Here is a 24,087-nt window from a genome sequence, read left to right on the forward strand (position 1 = left end):
TTTTTGTTGCTTGTATTCTAAATAATGATTCTGATAAAAATGAAACAAAAAAATAGCACATTTAAACACACCTTCTTTATTCCCACATCCTCATACAGCCACTAGCTCCTGTACCAAAGAAGACAGTGCGACAGAGGAGTGTGATACAAAGGGAGAAATCTCTGGACCTCCCAGACAGGCACCGGCAGGAGGCCCGTCGGCGGCTAATGGCAGCGAAACGGGCAGCATCCTTCCGGCAGAACTCAGCCTCTGAGCGAGCAGACAGCATTGAGATCTATATACCGGAGGCTCAGACTAGACTTTGAGAAGACAGGGTCGGGGGTGGACACACCTCCCTGCACCCACTTTCAAACAACTTTAAAACTAGCCTTTTTTCTAGACTGCTATTCTCTCTACTCTTCCTTTATCCATCTGTTGTCTGATCTCGATAGCCATCCTCAGAGCCCATTGCCAAAACCATTGGTCTGTAGGATGTGCAAAGCCTCCTCTCCCATTACATGAATAAGTGTTAGCAAAATCGTATGTCTGACATTTGACATGGGACGGTTGGGTTTCTCCTTGGTTTGCTGTTGATCCTGAAACCCAGCCTACAAGCTCGCTCATTCAATACCCTGGATGGCTACGTCTGTAGTTTTTCAGCATTTGCAAAGTGCCATTTAAAAAGTGCAGCTTTGAAAACCTACCAGCAACCCGGCCTTTGAGCTAAAAACGAGTAATTGAGAGAAATTATATTTATTTCAAGTTGTTCAAATATGGTCAAAGTTAGTAACCCTTCAGTATTTTAAAATAATTTAAAGGTTAAATTATGACTTTATTTATTTAGTTGTTTTGTGGAGTAAATGTTAATTACAGTTTTAAATCACAAAATTGTTGTAAGTTAAAAACTTTGAAAAGTGCCAGTGCTTGAAATACCTCAACTATGTGCATGTGGCACTGATCACCCATTAAAGGTTATTCAGGCAGCCCTTATAAGCTCTGGACTGGTCAGTGTTGAAAAATGCAGCTTTCTATCCAATCTGGTTGTAGTCAAACTTTTTTCTTGGTCTGGATTGGTGGAAGTATGACATCTGTCAGCTCATTGACATGCACATTTCATATATATCTCATGTTCCCGTTGCCAACTTTCAAATATTGACATTTACTTGAAGCCGAAAACATGTAAGTCTTGTGCCAACATTTACATTAAGTCAATGCAGTAGAAAAAAATGAAGGTTTATGTATCTCCTTAGATCAAAATGTGTAGACAAATGCACTTATGCACTTACTACAATTCTCTCTATTTTCAAGGGAAATGTATATAACCAAGTTCACTATAGTACTGTTGTATTTTTGAATTGTAAGCAGGAAAAATATTCATCTTATATTTATATTTATTTTCCATAGTGTCTAATGCTTGCCTGCCCTCTTTATTGCTTTGACAAATCTAGATTCATCGCATACCTAAAGTAGCTTGATCGCACAGAAAACCATACTGCTGTGTTTCCCTAAATAAACTTCTCTCAGGCCCTTTCAAGTAGCGCCCTCAGCTCCAGTTAATGAGGAGTGATTGAAAAACTGCCAAAACATAAAGAAAGTATCTCCATAGTAGTTTTTGTTACCCAGGAAATTATTTTGAATTCAATACTTAAAAAGTTCTGTGTTATTTGAAGTCTCCTGAAGCAGTTCCCTCTTGGAGAGCTGCAAAATAATGAAACAAAAGTGGGGCAAAGAGAAGAAAGGAAGGAAGGAAGGAAGTCAAATAACTTGAGTTGTGCTCGTCTCCTGTTGAAAGAAGGCACACAAGAAAAGGATATGAACTGTCTGCGGCTTTGCAGACATAATGGAATTAGCTAGTTATTTCTTGTTGCCTTTGATATCCATCACAGTCTCGAGATGTAGCAATAGCACCAGCTATAAAAATAAACTACTTCCTGTATGACTTCCTAGGTTGAACCTAAATTAAACAGTATACTAACTGCAAGTTGTAAGTATTACCTATCTTCACGGTTTTGAAAAAGTTTGAGGGCCACTGAGCAAGCTAACTCAACCAACTGACAAATACAAAATGAGCTTGCTAATATGTGACACAGTTCAGTCAATGAGAAGGCTTTAAATAGCATTTTGTGGTTGATATGACATTTCTCACCTGAAAATTGATCAAAAAACATCCCACACAAATTGAAAATGTAATTACATTTAATTAGAATAAAGGAACACACCCCAAATTGGTGACTAAATGTTTAAGCTATGTTAGCTTAATCAGAGATTTCCAACACTTTCTGAAAACTGCTAACTCTGACGCACATGATTTAGGCTAACCAAATGCTAACTAGCAAAAACATTTTTAAGTTTTTGTGACTTTACCTGCTTAAGTAAATAACTTTGAATCTTGTCAGTTTAAGTTTGGACTTTACACACAGATTTAGAGATGGATGTATGAATAGCTTGAGCAGCCAAGTCATTGAAAGCTAATGTAGGCTAATGTGAAAGAGATTTGAAACTGTAGGGCTTATGATATGAGGCTATAGTGTTTATGGAATTTACTTCCAGGGTAAATTTTAATTAACTCATCTTGAGTTAAGATTCTGCTGCTCCATATTGTGAAATTTTGGTGCCAGTAACTTGAACATCAGTTTTCATTGTATTGCTAATGTTTTACTCAAATCACAGACCTAAAGACTGAATTCTATTGATAAAACCTTTATATAACCAACCAACCAACCGTGAAGGTGCTGTTTTTTATTCAATAAATACAGTCCTAGATAAACAATCAATGCAACACAATCAGCTTTCAGCTGTTAATACATCACTTAAATATCTATTTTTATGACTTAGAAATCTTTGATGGAGCGATTGTGATGGTGTTAATTATGGGTAGGGATAGGGAGATTTATTATATCGCAGTAACAGCAACATTTCTCCCGATTTGAATATTTGTGTGTGTATGTGTGTTTTGTTTATGTGTGCGTGTGTTGGCTGTGAGGCACAGCACTGACATATTCAGAATAGAGAGGGTGAATCTGAGGTCAGTGTTTCTCAATTTCCTTATTACTACCCAACTGTGGCCTGACCTGAATCTCTCTCTCACAGACATACAAATACCCTTTGTCCTTTTGTTATCAGTACTCTTTTAAAATGTATTTAGACACCATATCATAGCATACAAATTATATTTCCAATGCTACGGGCTGAATTGTTATACAAATGCAATCACAATTTAAACTATACCCACTTTCGGTTCATTTCTGCTCTTAGCCCTTCATGACTTCAAGTCATGAAGTTCAGTGAATCTTTCACTCCATCTGAGAATATGACGTTTAATTGTAAGAAATTCTTGGAGCAGAGCTCAGACAACATTTATCAGAAAGCTTAGAAGTATATTAAGATCAAATCACCAAATGAATGCTTCAAACATGCATTTAATCAATGCTTAACTTACACACTTAGGCCTCAGCTGAGTGCTAGATTATGCATTTTTTAAAGTCATACCCTTCTATGATACTGCAGGGTTTTTTTTATTTATTAAAGAGGCAGGGACATGACAGCAGGTTTCTGGAAAGTGTCTGGGCGCCTGATGCCAGGCAGTTGGCAGAGCGAAGACATGCTCCTGCTGTTTCCACGGTGGCAGGCAGACTGGAGAGAGACAGACTCGGCCTGACATATGCTGGCTCAGAGGAGACAAGAGGTCCGCACTGTGCCCCAAACTTTGCGTGTCGTCTGCAGTTGTGTAGCTGGAAGGCTGTTCTGTGAGGATCTCTAGGCGCTGTGTTAGGTTGTTGTTTTTTTATCCTGCTTTTGTCTTGGCAAAGCAGCTTATGTAAGATTTGGGGTCCTTGGTGAGATCAAGCAAAGAGCCTCTGAGGCCCTTCAAAGCGTGTGTTGATAAATGTATTGCTGAAAAGTGGCCTACATTGTTGAACTTAAGCATCAGCACTACGTGTAGTTCTATCTATCTTTGCTGGGACAAATTCTCTGAAGGCTGTTATTGAAACAATGGAGGAGTTTCTCCTATATGCAAAATGAACAAGGCTGTGAAAAGAGTTTTGAGTTTCTGTTTACACATCTGCTTCATCTCAAATAGACACACTCGTGATTGCGATGGGACTTTTTTTTTGGTGAAACCATCGACATTTCAAATGTAAAGTGCAAGTCAGGTGAGCAGAAAAATGTCGGAAGGGGTTGTGCAAAAATAATTGGACATACACTTTTGTAAATTTACAGCCACAGCTCAAGATAAGAAGAAGTGGACTTTCAGAAATCATACATTTAGTCTGAGAACCGTTTCCTGAAGAAGCAAAAATTCTTAACCTTGGTACCAACACTCTCTCACTCTAGCTATTTTCTAAACTAAGAAAAAACTCTGCTGTTAGAGCTTGGTCAATTTCGTCACCCAGGGAAAGTAGTTTCCATCAACAGAAAGTGTTTTATTGTATGTCTTCAATCCTTTTCGTCCAAATAGGTATGAACACACTTTTACAAGAATAACTGTTAGGGCCTCCTGTTACAAAGTGATCTCTCTATTTCAGTGGAGGTTTTCTATTTTTTCTTTTTTTTTTATTCCTTTTATTGACTGACATTTGAATGGTGTGCTTGTGAAACTGTGAGCATTACAGGGTTCCTCCCTTAGCCAAAAGAGCTAATGACTATTCAGTTATGAAACTATGGTAAGTAAACAGCTAGTCACCCACCAAAACATTGTGCATCACCCCATGTTACAGAAGACTCCCCCAGTGTCACATTTAATGTCAAGAGGGCAGCAAATAACTACAAGTGCCATCAATTTTCAACTTATCCAATATACTGTAAAATCAATATTCTGCGTGGCCACATATCCCACATCAGGTTTGTATAAGCGAAACAGGCTTGCCATTGCCTACATGTTCCCATTTCTGATCACATTCTTGTCATTTAAGCTCATATTACGACATCAGTGGCCTCTCTTCTGGTACTACTGTCTATCTGCTTTAGTATACAACCCATTATGTGAAATATTTCAAGGGAACTTTTTCATATCCATGCCCTGGAAGGAGCATCAGGCTCCCTGAAACAAACGGATACAACACTTCCTTGAACTTGGAATGTGAAACCACTCTATAATTACTAGATACAATGAAAAAGGTAGTTGTTTAGCTAAGACTATTTTCATCTCTTGTATATCATATCTATAGTGAGGATGAATATAATGCCAAATATTCATTATTTGTAAAGAAATATATATAGACATATAAATATATAATATATGCCTCATTGAAACATGACTATTTTCTGCATTTGTTAATGTTTTGTTGTCTTTTTATTTTGTAATGGTTGTTTTATAAGCTGATATGATGGCATGCGAAATACTGATTCTGAATGTAGGCTTATTTATTAATTCTTTCTTTGAAAAATCATGGCACTGTCCCACAGATCTTTTATTTATTTTTTTCAATCACATGCATTTTTCAGTGTGTTATTTCACTGTAAGTTACTGTAACATCAGGTTTATTTTTGTATTATTTCAGTTGTTAGCAAAACCATATGCATTTTAGTAGCTGAGCCACTGAGATTTTGCCTCTTTGAGTAGTTTATTCATTGCTATACGGTCATCCAGTGTAAATAATTCTGCAATTAAATTTTTTGGAGAAAAAGTTTAGAAATTGTCCGTGTGGTGCCTGTTTACTCTGAAAAATTGAATTCCAACTAAATATGTCAATACAGCGTAGATTATAGCAAAATAGAAATATTTGAATTTGTTATGAATGTCATTGAAATACTGTAAAGACTTTGTTGCTTACTTTCGAACACTAGACTACAGTTATTCAGTACTCCAGGTGGTAGGATTGAAGAAAACATCAATGAATATATCCATCTGTTCTTGGCATTTCATATATCTATCTGTAAGGCGGCTTATCAAAATAGCATTGAGATCATAGACTGTAAATAGATTGAGATAAACTAAAAGGTATCTCTCAATCATTACATAAACAAATAAACATCAGGTTAACATTTATGATTATGTTTTTTTTTATAGATCCTACAAAAACCATCAGTCAAAAATCAATGACCTTACCATCATCTTTGACCCTAATAAACTTTAAAATGTGTAAAACATCCTTAAAAGCAAGAAAAAATAGTTTTTAGCTTTTAATGTTAATGAAGATACAATGAAGTGATTAAAACTCACAGTGTTTGTTGATTAGTGTCAGGCCTAATGCAAGTCATTTCCATGTCAGACTTTGGAGAGCTCTGTGTATGACCCTCTCTGTCAAATATACATACAAATATCGCCCTCTGCTGGACAAAGAATGTAATTCAGGGCCTGCTCTATAAGGCTTACAGATGTTAGATTTCTCAGAATATATATTTTTTATTTACCAAAAATAAAAACAGATTTAATTTGAATGTAATGTTTAATTAAAGTTATTGCTGGGATTATTATCACATCATTTATCTCAAAGACGTGCATTAAAAAAGCTTTTCACTTTCTTTCTTTTCACTTCTTGAGGACTTTTTACTATTTATCTTTTCATTTGATATTTTACTAATAAAGTTAAAAATTACAAGAAAGACTTTACAGGGTAAATTACATCACATTAACATTACAGGTAAATGTCTATTCCTCTGATAACTGGCTGAAGAACATCTCGGTAGGCTACTCTCACCATTGTAAGATCTTCTTCAAGCCACAATTGTCCTCAGAAGATGTGTGGACGGGTTGTCCAGGAAAGAATGTGCATCGAGCTAAAACAAAGCACTGTCACATCACAGCAAGACAGCCGGGATTCACCTAGCTTCTTAGTATGTGTGTGTATGTGTCTTTACCTTTGATTTTCCTACCTGCAAGTGTAAGCGGAACCATCTACAGAAACCTTGCTCATAATGGTAGTAAATGAAGTCCAGGTTTTTGCAAAATTGGAAACAGTGAACAAATATTCTCACATTTCCACAGTGTTCACAAAACTGTGCTACTTTAAAAAATATGTTTTTTTATATCTCCTCCCCCCATGAAAATAAGAGGACAATTTCATTTGACATTGTTAGGAAGTAGCCTATAAAACATGACTTTTTTTTCTATATGTAGACTACGTGAATAAAATACTACTCATGTCAAACATACACCCGTATTTTTTCCTTAGTCCCTTCAGGCAAAACTTCTAATTCAACATATCGCCTAAGAGCTGGGTCTACAGATAAGGCAATACTTATAATAAACAAATGTTTGTAACTTGTCTTGTGTACGTTTGTAACCCCATGTCAGCCTATATTTACCTCTGTCAGGAGGAGCCAACTCACACTAAAAGCTATCTAGAAAATAACCAATAGAATAGGATGCTTCTGCAGATCAGAGCGGCATTGACCAATAGGAGGTCCGGAAGCGTGAAGTGGGCGTAACTTCCTGTCTTTAGGTCATATGACCAAATTGAAGTCGGATGAAGTGCATTTTCCTCCGGTAACTTGCAGTTGCAACATCGGAACACCGTGTTCAGCTTTGGTATGTATGACATTAATGGTGTTTAGTTTGTGGGGAGTCAATTAAACTACTATGGACTTTTTTGTAGTCCCTTTCTTGGCTTGATTCGGGCCCAGCTTTTGTCGTTGCTGTTTATTTGTGCTAATTTTGGTTGGAACCTGAACCTGACCCGACATGTTTTTTAAAGGAATATGTTGTAATAGTTACACGTAAATACGTCTTTGTTCACTTTTGGATATATTATGTTGTTTAAGAACAACAGGGAGCATTCTTTCTTTTATATTTTAGTTCCAGACTTGGGTCCATTAAAGCGACACACTTTTGGTTAAACATTGAAATTGTATAAAGCCTGCATAAAATGTAGTTTGTTTAAAGTGATAGCATGTGTGTTATTTGTGTTAAGTGGATAAAGTGTCTGTGTTTCTTTAGCTGCTTTCTTATGTTTCACAGGTGGTGAGTGACCCACACACCATGCATCCTCCAGCCCCTGCTTACAGCCCCACATCCAGCTGAGCCTCCAGGATCCTCCATTAACACCATGGATCCTGGCCAGCAGAGCAACACTCTGCTCCAGCCAAGTGAAGAATACTTCGCCTGGGACTATCGCCTCCAGCTTATAGGCCTGGGCTTTGCCTTCTATGTAGCAATATTCCTTCTTTCCCACCTCCTGTCTTTGGCTGTGTCCTGCACCTACAACTCCCTGCTAGCTAAGGAGCAGGTTTTCTGGAACCTTGCGGCGACTCGGGCAGTATTTGGCATCCAGAGTACTATAGCAGGACTCCGGGCTCTGACCCAGGACTCGATGTTGTTCAGAGACAGGGTGAGGGGACAGGAAGACTGGTCGTGGTTCAATGTCCTCACAGCTACAGGTTTCTTTGTGTTTGAGAACGTAGCACTTCACACCTCCAGTGTGGTATTTCGCTCGTTTGACCTCCCACTGGCGACGCACCATTTCTTTGCCCTGTCAGGGTATGCAGGGGCGGTGGTGTATGATTCCCTGGGACACTTTCTTCCAATGGTCACGCTGCTGCTGGAGATGAGCACACCTTTCACATGTGTATCTTGGATGTTACTGAAGGTATGAGCCTTACAGCGTTTATATGGCGTAGAACTAACTGTCATTACTTAGACCAATCCTTCATCACATCAGAGAAGAAATTGTTGTAACTAACATTTTGTTTTGTTTGCTTATTTAGTTTATCCAATTCCAGATGGTCTAGTTTTATCTGATTAATTCAGTATTTCTTACAGAATCTGGTTAGTTACTGCTGAAAAAATGTAAATGACACTTAGTTACACTTCCTCTTTTGGTATTTTACATCTTATGATCGTAAACAGATACGCTTCATCTATCTTAGAAAGAGGAAGTTCTATAAAAATAAGACTGGGCAGGTCTGTGAACTTTCTCTGTTCCTGTTACATACAGATATGACTCGATTCCTTAATAGGTACAAAAAATTCACAATGGTAATACTATTGAAAATACATTTCTGACCAAAACTCTGCATAATTTTCTCTCACAATCTTTCTTCCCTCCTGACAGGCTGGTTGGGCCCACACCCTGTTTTGGAAAGCCAACCAATGGGTGATGATCCACACGTTCCACTGTCGCATGGTGCTCACCTACTACATGTGGTGGGTAGCAGTGACCCACTGGAGAGATCTCACCAATCATGTGGCCTTACCACAACTTCTAGTCTTCTTCACTGGCCTCGCTCTGCTCACGTTTATCATCAACCCAATCTGGACACACAAGAAGACCATGCAGCTTCTGAATCCTGTGGACTGGAACTTCGGCAACAAGTCCACAGCTGTAAACGGCTCCATCAAGGCTCAGTCGGGGGTTTCTGTCAAGCCCCACAACAGCTGAGGTGAATCAATGAGGTCATTTCACATCGGAAAAATGCCACATTTCTTTCTCTTTTATAATTAATACATGAAAGAGCAATGTGACTTTGAGAGTGATGACAGTTGAATTGTCATCGTTTTGTATGTTTTTATACAACGGAGCCGTAAGTGTGACGTGTTACAAGGGACGTATGTAGTTTAAAAAAAAAAAAAGCCTTTAAAAGTTAACCATGACTGTCTGGTTGACAGTTCGATCAAGTTTGGCACAAAGTATTCATTTTGATTGATTGATTCATTTTTTTTGGTGAAAGTTAATAAATGATTTACCTAGTTAGCTCAGCCTTTCAAAGGTAGGTGTGGTAGTGTAGAGCAGTGGAATGGGGTCTTTCTTGTTTTCATTACCTTCAGGACACTGTGTTGTGACAGATCCACCTTGCCAGTCACATCATAGGTTACCTATTTTCACCAAGGTGAAATACACAGCAGTTTTTGAAAAGCCATTCAGAAGCAAACGCTTACAAATTATCTGTATATAAATGCCAGTTTTCCTGATACACACATTTAATTTCTATGAGTTTGTATCAAATAAAAGGAAACATGTAGTAGTTAAATAACTTTGGAAATCTTAGGTTTTTATCCTTTATGGCTTGAGGAGGTACTCCAAATAGAGTAAGTCTGTGTACAACCACAGCTTTTCTTCTGTTTGCATAAAATATCCTCCAGATTTTTCAGATAAAAAAGCTTAGTATGTAGTAGTAGCTTTTTTTTATGATACAATAACATCTTGACATCGCACAACTCAACACACAATTCTCATGAATAATTTGATGTTGATCATACACGGCTCCATTCCTGCTTTTACACAGTTCTTCAGCACAGATTGAGAAGCGTATGCAGGTCAAGTAGTTAAGGGTTTAATATTCAAGTTAAGGTTGAATATTAAAGCTATTTCATCAGGAAAGTGGACAATTAGATCAGTCTATTCAAAAGGAGTCACATTGGTTGTTTTTGACCGTGTATCTTCTTTGAACAGAGAGGGAAGTATTCACCGTTGTCATGACAGGAAAGGCCCCGAAACAGAATCTTCTTTGTTAGTGGACAAAGCTCAGGATCGGTCCACTCTACAAAGGCTCTTTTGTTAAAAATGGAGATGTCATGTTGCAAAAATAAAGCTGCCTTGATTCAAAATAACCAAGCAGCATATTGATCATGACTATTGTTGGGTGTTATGTTTCAAATAAAGCTTTAGTTTTTGTTTTGTTTGTTTTACACAATAACCTCGTTGTACTGGAAATCTTGAGATTGTTTCTTTGGCTTGGCTGCTGTCATGTATCAGACACACAATGTTTTTATTGAGTTATTACTCTGTTCTAAGTTCTCACATTTCTCAGTGTTTTGCTCTAACAGCATTGCTAACGTAGCGGTATGTCATGATGTTTATAAGCTCTAGAATTTTACCATTAGTATTAAGTTTGTTACAGTGTGCATCTTGAGAATATACTGCAACATAATTAGTTCATCCTGAAGGTTGACTCAAATGACCAAATTAAGTATTTAAATTAGATTACAGCAATAGTTAGGGGACAGTTTTAGACATTTAAAGTGTAATTTAGTGTTTAATCAGATGAGCTGATTCACATGTTTAACTTTGCTGAGTTAAATCCAGCAACAGGAAGTTTTTTTTTTTTTAAATCAGCCACAACCAGACAATTGTAACCTGTGTCATAACTTATAATGAAAACTGAAGAAAAGCTACACTGTTTCATTGAGTAAATCACTGTATAATCGGTGCATCATGCAGCCTCAGTGACCAAGATAACACAAAGTTTAAAGACATGTATTTATGACATTTTAAATTGTCTTCATCTGTGTATTCTTGATTTAATATCAAGAAAGTCTTTAAATGCTTACTGTACATGTGACCTTACTTGTACATTACTACCAAAATAACTAACTAAAGATATTCTTGGGTTGTCACTTTGCCTCTTTTTCATATGACCATATCAGGTGGGTGGAGGAGTGGCTGAAATGATAGGTGTCGTTTAAGAAAAGATTAACATTCTATTTGTGTATGGAAATGAATTAATTTCAGTAAACAGAATAAAATGTGTTTTCTCTAATACAGTTGTGTCCTTTGGGTTTGTCAGTGATATAAGAGATACGATTGTGCAAAGGAAAACCTACCTGTAGGTGGCGGAAGAGGAATGGATGTCACCTAAAGCTACTGGGAAATATAATTTTGTGTAGATTTGGCGGCCCCTGCAGGCCCATTGGTGTACGTCTAATCTCTGCTGATAGTCCTGTAGATGTTTGCAGTATTTTGAAGAGAGAAGTTGAACATTCAAAGGTATCACACACCTTGCATATTTTCAGTCCAACTGTAAACAAAGGCTCTTCTGGGATGCTGGCTGTAGATGACACTAAAATGTTACCGAAGTCACAAATGTTACGACCAACAAGACACTCGAAAGTCGAAACAGTTTGTCGAAACTTAAACCCAACATCAACTCCGGACAGCTGTTCCAGAGGGAGCCGGAGCCACCTCACACGTCACGTGGGCACTTTGGAATCGTTGCGGGCGCCCGACTCGAGCCGATCCTACAGGAGGAGACGTCGGACACTTGACTGACGTTCTGCGTAAGCCAATCAGAACTTGCCCAAGTGAACTCTCAGCCAATCAGCGTCTTGGAGGAGGGAACGAATTTTTTTTTTATGGATGAGGTACGCTTGCATCGAAAAGAGTGAAGTTAAAAGAAGGACACTGGGCGAAAATTGGATGCATTTGATGTGTTTCAAGTTTTTTGGAGCCTAAAATGCATTAACGCTTAACACTTGCAAGTTGTTACAGCGAAGGAATACCGTAATTTGTCTGGAGAAAGTCATACAATGGTGAGTCGAGGACATTTATTTTAAGTTTCTGACAAAGTTTTGAACATCCTTTACTTTATCTGTTTAGCTCACTGCCAGTACAGGTAAGTAGTGACGTTTCGCTACACATTTGGTTATACGTCTTGCGAAATGTTCCTTTTGTTAATTATCATGTTTTATGTGTGTTTTTGTCGTATAACACATTGTGTTTGTTGGGAGAGGGCTATAACGTGGCGCCTCCGATAACTTGGCGAAGTTGCCAACACTGTCACTTGCTACAAGAAAGACCGACAGTATTCATTATTCTTACATTTCATTTTAATTATTGCGTCCTGTTCTTGGTATAAATGTCACCAAAAACTTGCCTTTTTTTTTTTGTTTTTATCACATTAGCCTCCCTGGACAAGTTTATTGCCTATCTTCAAAGGTTTTAGTTTTCAGTGTTCAGCAAAATCCCTAATTCGACTCAATCCCCTCTTCCTTTTCAAGGGTGCAATTGCAGGTGCAAGATAGCCATTTGCCTTTTTAATGTTCACCAAGTGTGCTTTTTATAACAACAATGACTTCATAAACACACATCACACTACACAGAAAGTTTAAGAATCTGTAAGGACTAACACTTAATCAAAGATAAAGAATTAAACTGGATGTCTGCTTGAGCTGCAGCAGTCAGCCAAACTACAAATTCAAGTAGTCATGCATAGCATTCCTCAGTGAGAGCACTGCACAGATTCAGTCAACTGGAAGATCAGGTAGTAAAATCATTATTAAATCAAACTTTTTGTCTTTGTAGTTGCCTACATGCATAGAAAAGGGAAATCTAGAAACAGCAATAGAAAGAAAGAAAACTATAAAGCCTATAGCTCAGTTTTAAAATGGTTTAACATTTATGGGGGGGGGCCCTCATTATCTTTGTATTGTGTGGTTCCAAGCCTGTCCAGTTCACTCAGTCTGTACATGTAAGACATGGAACATCGCAGGGGTTGCAGACACACAAATCCACTCTGTGTATTTGTTAAACAAATTAACCAGGGTAGCCTTGCTGTGAATACTGACGATTAATGTGTTTCACTGTAATAACGCCTAGGAGGCTGTCCAGGAAGTACAAATCCTTCTTTTCCTTGCTCAATTGTCCTGGAGTTTCCTAATGGTCATTTCCTAGTCATAAAGACATCAAATCCACAACGTTTTACGCTTTCTCCTCATGAACCCATAGCTGCTTAACTTTGCTGACACCTCACTGTATAGCTGTTGGTGTTTTAAGGAAAGTGAAGTCTATCAGTACTCGCAGATGCTTTTTGCATCTCATCATTCCCTTTGCCACAAACAACATTCAGTAAAGCAAAACTGCAACATCCTCTCGTATTATTCTTAATGGTCTGCAAACACAGATGTGGTCCAGTGGAGTCAGGACAGGAAATGGTAACTGCAAAAGTATTTGTGACAAAGTAATGTCTCTACTTTGACATGGAAAGTGCAAAAAAAAGAGTTTAACAAAGAGGCATACCAGTCATTTTTAAAATGGCACTTTTGGATTTGCTGTCCACCCACCACTATTCCGCTGAGGATCCTCTGAGATAAAACTTGGATTAGTTGCATAGTTCAGCAACAGCTGGGAAAGGAAAGCAACTGCTCTTCTGCAGGTGGACGTGTGAAACATCACTTCTACCATAGGCTTTATTTGCTGTTAAAAAAACATTTGTAAAGCAGATAAAATGCATGGAGCATACTTGTTTTCACACTTTTTACAGTGTACACTTCTCTATACATTTTAAGCTGTTTGTAAAAATGATTTTGTAGCATTTGTGACCTTATATGACACGAGAGAGAAAGAGACAGGAAATACAGAGAGAGCGGAATAGAGTGTTTTTATGTGCTGCATAAGTTGACACTTCATGGATTCGTAGCCAGCATGGGTAAAGTCAGAGGCAATCTTTGCTTCATAAAGAGTCTCCATCCTTTGAAATCAGAGCAATGACTTGATCTCATACAGTCAATAGTATTGTAGTTTTCCTGTGCTGATTTATTGTAGTAGCACTGAGTTGCTCCATTCTATTGTAATAAAGTTTAGAGCTTAAATCTATTCAGTCAACAAAACCTCTTTGAGGCAGTTGCTCATCCACTGCTCACTACGCACAAGATAGTGTTCCTCTGGTTACAACTTGGCTCTTGAAGCTTTGGTGTGGCTAACTGGGTGGGTGGAGACCAGTTAGGAGTGACAGCCAAGACTGTGGCTGCCTCTGTTTTCAAATGGACACCCATGTTTGAAATATTTTACAGCTCCAGTCTTTCATTTTGTCAAATGACTCCAGAACTGTGAGGTCCTTTTCAGTTGTTTCTGCCTTTTTGCCAAAAACAGAAGCTAAGTCCTGTTAAAGAAAACAACAACTATAATTGTGATGTTAAATAAACTAAACGCTCCTATAGCAAGAGCTGCAGGCTATAATGGGGTAATATTATTATGTATCAGTTACAGCTATAATAGCATTTTACACATTTGCTTTGAAAACATGAGTGCAGAACTTGTTGCTAAATCCAGTCATTCCCTCACGTGTCTCACTGATCACACCTGACATAAAAGAATACACCGCAGCCCTGCAGGCCTGATTATTGAAGAGTAATCACAACCATCCACTCCCATTAGGTCTTTAATTATAACTTGCTATGGGGAATACTAAACTCAACCTCGGCTCTTCTGGTCGTGTTGATTGTTCAGAATGTTCAGGGAAGTATATGTTACACTGGATTTGGGGAAAGGTGTAAACATTTGCTTAAATTGAGTTTCGCTGCTGCAGAAACAAAAGGACATGTAATGAGGAGGGAGTTCCTTGACCGGCCATGATTCATCAGGATATTAGTGTCTATGAATAATGCTTCGCTGACAGTCTGAACTTGCCACGAGTCAGGATTCTCGTCTCTAAAAAGTGCGCAATCTTGTGTCTGTTTGTGAGCTTCTCCACCCATTTTGAGGTCAGGGTGGGTGGGAGAATGTTGCATGTTGTCAAGGCGCGTTGGCTCAGATACCCTGATGCTGTAAATCTTTCTGGGTGGATCCTGTTGAAGCCTTAGAGCTAAAGATTTCAAATACATGCTGTTCAAGTGGCACAAAAGATGTACATCCTATCATCACCATGTTGTTCTGGAGCAGTGGGTTTCTTGTGAGGCCTCCAATCCCATTAGCCAATGCTTGCAATGCCATTCAGGATGGGAGTTAGCATTAGCAATATATAATGATGTAAACGTTAAACTGTTCTTTGCTGATAAGATGCCTAAACTACACAAACCATCAGTTCACAATCTTTGCAGCAGTAGTTTTATTTTCCAACTCTTTATCGTGGATGGTGCTGGAAAGAGTTACCCTCCTTTCTTTTTAGTATTCTGCAGAGTGCTGATCTGTCCTCCCCTGAACTCCCCCCCCCATAAATACATTACAGTAGTTCCTTAAGCCTGTCCATCCACTCTTTGTAGGCCTGGGATGTGCTGTTTTTCAGTCAAAGCCTCATTACTGTAATCCTGCCAGAAGGAGAAGATTGGGACACACTACTCAATAAAACATTCAGCACAAGAGCTGCAAAGCAAAAGACAGACACTCACAGCAGACTGCAAGTCTTTATCTGTCTCTCTCCCCCTCTCCCTCTCTCTCTCTCTCTCTCTCTCTCTCTCATACCACCCTCCCTTCTCATCCAGGCTTTTGTTTATGACTTTCAGTCTGTGTGTGGAATGCCACTTGTAGTTAAGTGTACTCCAGAAAACTCAGGAATAGAATCAAAACAATCTTATGATACAGGGTGTTTGATTTAGAAAACCCCTCAGCTACATACACAAACAATCACTTCCATAACTGGCAGGTTAAGTGTTTGGGGCAGATCAGGAAACATTGAAAACAAGGAAGACAAATCACAAGAAATCTCATTTAAAAGTACTAGAAAACTTTTAAAATATTTATTCCTGTTATCTCTGCTTTGCCTGTAAGCAAGTTCCATCATTGCTTGATTTCTGACCTGACCTGATATCAGATTTGTAAATTACTTCAATATCGGACCTGGTACCGATATTAGATTGGATCGGTTATATTCCCTTTTAATTTAGTAATTCCCATTCTATAAACTGCTATAAGATGTAGTTCTGAGTAATCGTAGTTCATATAATCCTCCACATGTGTGAACATACTGTATACAATGTCAACATGATTCTGATCCTTGTCATTGTCTGTTTTAACATAGGTTATTAGGAACACACAGGTGAGCAAATTGTTTGCATTACTCAACGCAGACCAGATGACTGTTTTCCAGTCTGTAGAGAGCGGCTCAGCCTTCCACAGCATGTAATGACATGCTCACCTGAGTCTGTCATCAACTATACGGCTGAATTTACCTGCCTGCTGTCTCCTGGTTTCTCCTCAATCATTGCTCTCAGATTAGACGGCATTACTGAACCTTGTGATTAAACACTGAACAGATAAGCAGAGCAGAAATAAGTGAATTATGGTCAATAGTTAATTTACATCAGGGTTTGTTAGCTTCACCTACTTGTGCTTATGTTGCACAGTTTAAAGGTGTTAGTGTTGACAATGTTTCAGTGTAGACAGGCCACTGACTGATGATACAGATGTGCTGCATGATTCTGTTGAGCTGTTTTTCTTCATGGGATATGCCAGGTGCTACTATGGTGCACACCACATTTGAAGTCACTTCACACCACAGGGCTTGCAGCATGTAATTTGTGGAAAGGTGCATTTAGTTTTCTTCAAGAAGCAGGTAAAAAAAAATAAGCAAAGAAACAGAGTCATTATAGGAGAGGGACAGGATAGAGGAATATGCAGACTGGTTTCAAAGCAGTTAGGAAGCTTTCTTTGCTTAATATGTGACGAAGCATCCACCACTAAGCCGGCTCTTTTAGAAGATAGTAACGTTTAACATATCCGCTATCGTAATATGTTTTACAAATGTAAAATAAAGTAGAGAACCTGACAATAGGATCTGTCTTCTGTGCCTGTGCCCAGGGATGAGCACACCTGAATATTTTCCTTCTTCTCCCCTCCCTTCCTTCCTTTTCCTGCTTGTCCTAGAAATCAAACAATGCATCTGAAGGCAGATATGAGTCACCCCTCAAGGCTCCTGTCAGGGCTGGGCTGTTAGTTGTCAATCCAAAATGTGCCAGTCAATTCGCTACCATGTGTGTCAGGTCACTACCTGTTTATTCAAACTTCCATTTCTCAGATTATGCATGGCCTCATTGCCAGCTCTCATAGTAAACATTGCCCGTCTCTTTGGATTCTTCTCTATTTCGCCTATTTTTTTTTCAGGCTTTGTATTTTAAGTATATCTGCCTGTTAGCATTAGAAGTAACTGTCACCCGTATTTGCAGACACTGGGCCTGTGTGTTCCCATAAACTGCTCTGGCCTTGTGCTCGGTGAGGACAAAGAAGCAGAGGATTTCACATTATTTGTAGACAAAACAAGCTTTGAGATTCAGAATGAGTTATCTTTTGGATCTTGTTGGGTGAGATGAAGGTTTGAAGTAGTCTGAAGAAGAGTGTTGTGTGGCTTGTATTGAACCTCATAAATTGCATGAGTATAATATGGGCCCTACATACCACAACAATGGTGGCTTTATGTGACAGCATGATGTCATTACTCGGCTATCGACCCTAGTGTATACTAGCAAGTGGAGGAAGTCTGGGAAAAAATGCACTTTAATTCTGGAGGGGGGCCTTGACAGAAACTGTCACCTCTGGATATCAATTGTACATCTGCAAACAAAGGCTGTGCTGCTGAGGAATGCAACGTTTCTCATGACCGTGCAAGTCCAAAGGTCTCTCCTGCCTGAGCATGCTAATGACATTAACCTGAGCCAAAATGTGTGGTTGATATTAAGTCAAAACATCACACTGACCCCTGCATCCTAAATACTTGTACTGTGGCTGCCACTATTTCAAGCCATGTTAAGCGTATAGCCTATTTGCAACCTTAGGAAATCTACAGACATGGAAATGTTCTGGGGTTTTGATTTAGATTAAAATATTTTTTTTCAAGCCTGGGGTGTAATGTAATTGTCTTAATAATCAAGCATGACGTCAAATTTGCTTTGACAGTGGTATAATTCTACTGTAGAGGCAGCTCAGTGTGTGCAGCATTGGAGTCCATGACTCCACACAAACCCTGAGGGGACAATTAAGTGTGTTGTATGTTATTGCATGGTATCATATCATAGAACAAGTGGTTGCCTCTAGATCTTTTTGAGTTGCCACTTCTACATTTGATTGCATATCATTTAGAATGTCTGCTAGTATCACTCTTTGTTGTAGTTAATAAAGCTATTTTTAATAAGGCTGTTGTGAACAGGCCGGTTAGCTCAGTTGGTTAGAACGTGTTGCCAAATACGCCAAGGTGGTGGGTTTGTACTGATAAGATTAAGAGATGCCTTGATACTTTTGACTGCCATTAAATTCTATTGAACCTGAATTGTTTCAGTAAACAAGAGGTGACAATGTGAATCTGGACCTGCGTTGAAGAATTTTGTTTAGGCTGTAATCCCTCACCATTCTTCCTGTGGTAACTCCACAGGGTATGACCTATCAATGATATGGTGACCAAGCACGTTTAGCACAAGTCTGCAATTAGCATGAGAATGTTGTGTACACTTAAAACATGTGGTTGTATCAACAGTCCCAAGAAGCACTACAAGAGCTTCTTTTGTCTCCATTCACTCATTCATTTGTCTGAATTAGCTTTGGTTCAGACTCTGTTGTTGACACAAAAGGTACCAGACTGTGACCACAACACAGCCATGCCCCTATGCTGACAAAGTGCTGCTGTGATAAAGAAACAACATTGAAGAACAAGGATGGCTGGGCTTAGCTTTCAGGCATTGACTGGCTCATATTTGCCTAACCAGTAGTGCTCAAATTATGATGTATGGGAACATTCTTAGTTTTCAATATAGTTAGGAAATACTATGTGTATTATAATTGTAATGTGTATTTAACTCTCCTATTTTTCAGTTCAATGAAGTATGTCTTTTTCCTCTAGGAATGTGTGTCGGCGTAGATGATCTTCTTCATGCTGCTGTCTGAAGAGCTTGGGCGGAAGAAGAGCAACAAGCATGGACGTGGAAGACTTTCCTCCCCCACCTCCTGAAAGTAAACAGAGCTTTTTCACTCACACATGTTATGCCCTTTGGCATAACCGTACAGACCATCTTCGACAAATGATAGGATATCTTTGTGGTGCATGGGCCGGTTAGCTCAGTTGGTTAGAGCGTGGTGCTAATAACGCCAAGGTCGCGGGTTCGATCCCCGTACGGGCCACTACCTTTTTAACTGAGGTTGAAGTAAATACTAGTTGTAGGTCTTGTGTATAGGGCAGTCATTAACCAAACTATTTATAACCTTTGTCTCACAACCACTTAATGACCAATAGTTGTTCTTGACACCCCGCTGGAAAAAAATCTTGCTTATCAGTAAATCTTGTAGTTTCCAAGCAAAACTGCAGAATTTGATTGACTTCCTGCTTTCCATAGTCTTATATGAATGTAGGATGAATAGTTCTGGGGGATTTGGATAAGTCAAGTTGCTGTTGGTTAACAAGGAAATTTGAAGATACAAAGTCAGACTGAGAAAAAGTGAAATACCTTTTTCAGGGCTTTTTAAAGTTTTATTGAATATATATCAGTGTTTCCCCTAGGTTTACAGCTTTGGGGGGGGTGGGGGGGGGACACACACGCAGACACGCCAACACAAACACTTGAAGGAATCTTGGTGTTCATGTGTTACTTTTAATGACAGCTGTCCTTTTCTATCGGAAAGGTATCCTTAAATGACTTCTTCCCTGATTTCCGACTCTATCCACTATCCTATCTCTACAATAAAGGCACAAAAAGCCCAAAAATAAATCTTAGAAAAAAAAACTTGACCTTCAAGGGGGGCGGGCCGCCCCCCTAATATAATGGTAGGGGAAACACTGTATATTATGGGGACATAATTGTTAGAATAACCAATTTTGAAATGAATTTCCGTGTTTAAACTCAACATGTCACAGTTGATTCTCAGAGCATGGACAGTGGACTGATAAGAGAATCTGAAATATTATTGAGCTAAATTTCAGAAAAACATTACATGGATAGATTTCTCTTTTCATGTCTTTGCCGATCTGCTTCTAGAGAGATAGATTACAGGATTGAGTTTCAACTTTCTAGCTCCTGTAGGTCATGCCGTGGTCAGTTCACTTCCTGGAGGGCTGCTGAAGCTGGACAGTGCGAGTAAACAACACGGATTCCTCTCCTCTGCTCCTGCACTGCTGGGGAGTGTGTGGGCAGCAGAACGAGGGAGTAAGGAGGCTAAAATGTGCTGCGCTGCTGTGAATACCAGACAATGTGCCTCAGTATTATGCTGAATACCCGGCAGCAGCGCACACACACATAACACACACTGCCTCCGGGGATAGACACAGGCCAGAAAAATGCTTCATCTCCAGCTGGCCAGTCACTTGCTTTGTTGCCAGGGTGATGCTGGAGGGGATTGTAACCCGGTGACTCATTGGAGCAGACCATTATGTAGCAGAGTGGAGATAGGCCCACAGAACAATATCCATATTGTGATTATGAATTGACAATGGACACCTCAGCAGGGGTTTGTGTGTCATCTTGCATAAGTGTGTGCACACTCTCTTACTGTATGTACAGTTTCACTGATCTTCTTCTTTACATTCCCATGAAGACAAAAAGATTAGCAAAATCTGTGGAAAAAAAGTGAAGACCCTTCATTATCTCTAGTTTGAATGTAAATAAAAAAATAAATAAGGGCCAGAGGAACTGGTTATTAAATGGTAAGTGTGAATTCATCCCTATGGCTATAAGAGCATTCATAATAAACACATCACAAAAGTCTGAATTTATTGAAATTCATAAGAGATACAAGCATTGATTTTTTTTAATTAGCTTGTGTACATTTTATCTTTTGGATTGAGGCTTGGGGCTATCGGCCATTCTTTCACACCTTTGGGATGAAATCAGATGAAGCTCAGGCTATCTATCCTCAGATTCATTGATGCCTATTTAGTGGTGAAAAAACACTTTTGGGATTTATTTTGGATTCAGGAAAAACATGTTGCCAACACAGGTGCTGTTTAAAACAGGAAGAACAGCACATAGACACAAACTGTGAGTTGTGGCTAATATTCACTCTTAACATAATTTTTTGTTATTGTAATAGTGAGCAATGTTATGACACATCACATATTTTTCCCATGTCATGCAAGCCTATTGTGCATACAGATTTGTGCTCGCACTTTGAAGTAAGGTCAACATCCAGCACAGTCCCTATAATTAAGCTTCGGGCATGCATACCAGTTCTATCAATGGCCTCCTCCACACACAGTTGCAGATGTACTATTGAATGGCCAGTTGTGACTCGTCATCTTGCCAAATCCAATCAAATCATGCCCTGTTCTATTCTGGCACAGTCAAGAGTTTCACATTGACCTACAGAGAGAGGATTAGTCGACATATTGAGACAATTATAGGCGATGAATATTCATGCAGAAGTCCTGGAGAGCCGCTGACTATTAGCCTGTGCCTTATCTCTGTGTCCCAAACCATTCATTATTTTACAGATGGAAAAAAGACAGATAGCATCTCTGATTCCAGGTTTGCTTTTTGCACCTCTGATCTGCAGCAATGTTAGGCAGAGGTGCAGATGGACTTTGGGTCAAAGTGTTGACCTGGAACATTAGTCACAGACCATTCCCTCACACTCTGACTACAGGGTGAAACGACTACTTGTCAAAGCCTGAGGGGAGCCGGCTGCTGATTTAGAGCTGTGTACGTTGCTGTGAGGGACTTCAAAGTTTTTGGGTTGGCTTTAGGGAGTTTCTTTAAGTTGAGATTTACTTGGTCACTATCGTGGAGGGTTCAAGCCTCGAGGTGCAATACAACATGTTTCAACAACAGTGAACCTGGGTCTTTTCATGGTAATGGTGTGTACAGAATAACCTTATTAGCTAAACTCTAAATGGCCACATAAATGCCGAAGTTGACAGAGTTCAGCAGGAACAATGTTGGAAATGTTTAAAAAGCATTAAGGATCTTAATAGGTGTTAAAAGGAAAAAGTGTACACAGACAGCTGGGGGAAGGGTGAGGTCAAAATGCCGAAACCCGGGATCGAACCAGGGACCTTTAGATCTTCAGTCTAACGCTCTCCCAACTGAGCTATTTCGGCGAGTGACACACTGGGGGTTATCTCATCAACTCATGCTGAAAATGACCTCTTGCAAACCTGGAATTTGCTGTTTTCATTGGGAGCACAGTCAGGATATGAGAGTAGCACTTTAGACTGTCAGTTATTAAAATCAAGCTGTGACTGATGAAGGTGCTCACAAAGAATCTGTGGTATGCTCGCATTGAAATCTGCGACAAAGATTGAATGTCATACTGAGAAGTTAGGGACCTCCTAAATGTTGGCTCTATACAGGACAAATCAGCAGCGCCTGTGAAGAGCAGAGAGGTGAAGTTGTGGGAATGGGGATTCCTTCCTTTCCGACTCAGTGGTTTTGGCTCAGTTTATGCTTTTGCAAATCCATGATTTCCCAATATTTTACACTACACTGGATTCAGATTGAATTGAATTACTTCTCCAACATTAGAAGTTTAAACCTGAAATCGGCTGATGAAAGTTGAGCCCATGCATTCTGAATCCTTTTACATACTCTGGCACTTAACTGAGCGTCACTGACTCAGGCCCACCCACACTGTATTTCATCAGATAAGAAATCATTCAAAAACTCCTGCTGCATTTCACAGAGGCAGTAACAGTTTTCTTTCCTGCCGGTCTAATTGCAGTGTGGAAAGTGGAAAGACATTTGTTGTTCCCTTCCTGTCTGCTGCCAAGTGACTTCTCTGATGTGAACGTGACGCCTTTGAATGCTAACTGTAGCTTGTAGCTCTGCCCTAGTTGGTGTTGGCTACAAAGTAGGGCAGCTGATGTGCTGTTTTGTAGCAGATCCTTGATGTATTAAATTCTTTAAGAAAACATACTGAACTGTAGTAGACCCCACCCTTAATTATAAGGCTCTCTGTGGCTCAGTTCTTTAACTTAGACAGCCCAAGGACTAAAACTACCACCCACAGCGTCTCTGTAAACGTTTTCTAAAGAAGGCTCTGACTTAAATAATTTAATGTTGGAGTTAAATCGTAATAAGTATGACATGTGTTTTGCTGAAACCTCAAAAGCACACAGTGTTGTATGATGCTCTTCCCTGTCATGCCATGGTCATATATTCTTTAAGTCTGGGCTAATTTGTAAGATCCTTTAATTCAAAGGATAAACCCACCTTACTGTTGCAGCAGACAAATGGTGCAGAATATTTCAGAGGTTTAGATATTGTCTCATGAGTTGTTTTCCTGAAGGTTCTCATTCATAACACTATATATTGTAAGTGGAGGATTCATTTATAACATCCTCTTAGTCTTTGCCTAAGTATTACAGCACACAGTTTTTGACTCAAAGACCCCTGAAGAGGCATTCGACACCTAATGCTGTATTCCATTTGATCTCAGAAGTCGGAACTTTTGACTTGGAAACTCTGAGAACCTTCCGTAGCCGAGTTAAAATCCAACATGGCTGAAACGTGCATCAACAGAAACGTTTAAGCTGTAACTATTGTGTTTATTAGTAGGTTAGTCTTTTTGTGTAATGAAATCAACCACACCGATAGCATAGTACAAAGTTCTATCTGTGGACATGTTATCATGGTCTTGAAGGTCAAGTAAAAAAACATTTTTTTTATTTTTTTTTAAAGATTTATTTTTGGGCTTTTTGTGCCTTTATTGTAGGGATAGGATAGTGGATAGAGTCTGAAATCAGGGAAAGAAGTCATTTAAGGATACCTTTCCGATAGAAAAGGACAGCTGTCATTAAAAGTAACACATGAACACCAAGATTCCT

The 24,087-nt window shown here is 39.1% G+C and overlaps 4 protein-coding genes and 2 non-coding genes across 8 annotated transcripts in view; 4 read left to right on the forward strand and 2 right to left on the reverse strand.

Moving 5' to 3' along the window:
• dlgap2a (discs, large (Drosophila) homolog-associated protein 2a) overlaps positions 1 to 4,251 on the forward strand; it is a 59,739-nt gene extending 55,488 nt beyond the window's left edge. The window contains exon 12 of the mRNA XM_061063061.1: positions 99 to 4,251. Coding sequence (XP_060919044.1) covers positions 99 to 305 — 207 coding nt within the window. The 3' untranslated portion in view covers positions 306 to 4,251. The remainder of the gene's footprint in view (positions 1 to 98) is intronic.
• si:ch211-195o20.7 (cytospin-A) overlaps positions 1 to 24,087 on the reverse strand; it is a 404,502-nt gene that overhangs the window by 207,390 nt on the left and 173,025 nt on the right. The gene's annotated exons all lie outside the window — the stretch shown is intronic.
• cln8 (CLN8 transmembrane ER and ERGIC protein) lies at positions 7,361 to 11,397 on the forward strand. Its single transcript, XM_061062728.1, has 3 exons — positions 7,361 to 7,450; positions 7,880 to 8,507; positions 8,973 to 11,397. The coding sequence occupies exons 2-3, from the start codon at positions 7,968 to 7,970 to the stop codon at positions 9,297 to 9,299; spliced, it is 867 nt and encodes a 288-aa protein (XP_060918711.1). The 5' UTR covers positions 7,361 to 7,450; positions 7,880 to 7,967; the 3' UTR covers positions 9,300 to 11,397.
• Positions 11,983 to 24,087, forward strand: part of arhgef10 (Rho guanine nucleotide exchange factor (GEF) 10) — a 57,201-nt gene continuing 45,096 nt past the window's right edge. For 2 of the 3 annotated variants that reach the window (XM_061062660.1, XM_061062662.1), the window contains exons 1-2: positions 11,984 to 12,166; positions 19,177 to 19,286. In XM_061062660.1, the coding sequence (XP_060918643.1) occupies positions 19,250 to 19,286 (37 nt within the window). In that variant the 5' untranslated portion in view covers positions 11,984 to 12,166; positions 19,177 to 19,249. Of the gene's footprint in view, positions 12,167 to 19,176; positions 19,287 to 24,087 lie in introns of all 3 variants that reach the window. The other variant, XM_061062661.1, reaches the window with a different exon arrangement.
• On the forward strand, positions 19,381 to 19,454 carry trnai-aau (transfer RNA isoleucine (anticodon AAU)). The gene has a single exon. It is a non-coding gene; the product is annotated as a tRNA-Ile (tRNA).
• trnaf-gaa (transfer RNA phenylalanine (anticodon GAA)) lies at positions 22,290 to 22,362 on the reverse strand. The gene has a single exon. It is a non-coding gene; the product is annotated as a tRNA-Phe (tRNA).

The sequence above is a fragment of the Labrus mixtus genome, chromosome 18, assembly GCF_963584025.1.
Source record: "Labrus mixtus chromosome 18, fLabMix1.1, whole genome shotgun sequence".
Classification (NCBI taxonomy): Eukaryota; Metazoa; Chordata; class Actinopteri; order Labriformes; family Labridae; genus Labrus; species Labrus mixtus.

Bases quoted from the DNA above. Each gene is read 5' to 3' on its own strand.
- cln8 (XM_061062728.1), top strand. From the start codon at position 7,968: ATGGATCCTGGCCAGCAGAGCAACACTCTGCTCCAGCCAAGTGAAGAA. The intron at 8,508-8,972 runs GTATGAGCCTTA...CCCTCCTGACAG, and splicing joins TATCTTGGATGTTACTGAAG to GCTGGTTGGGCCCACACCCT.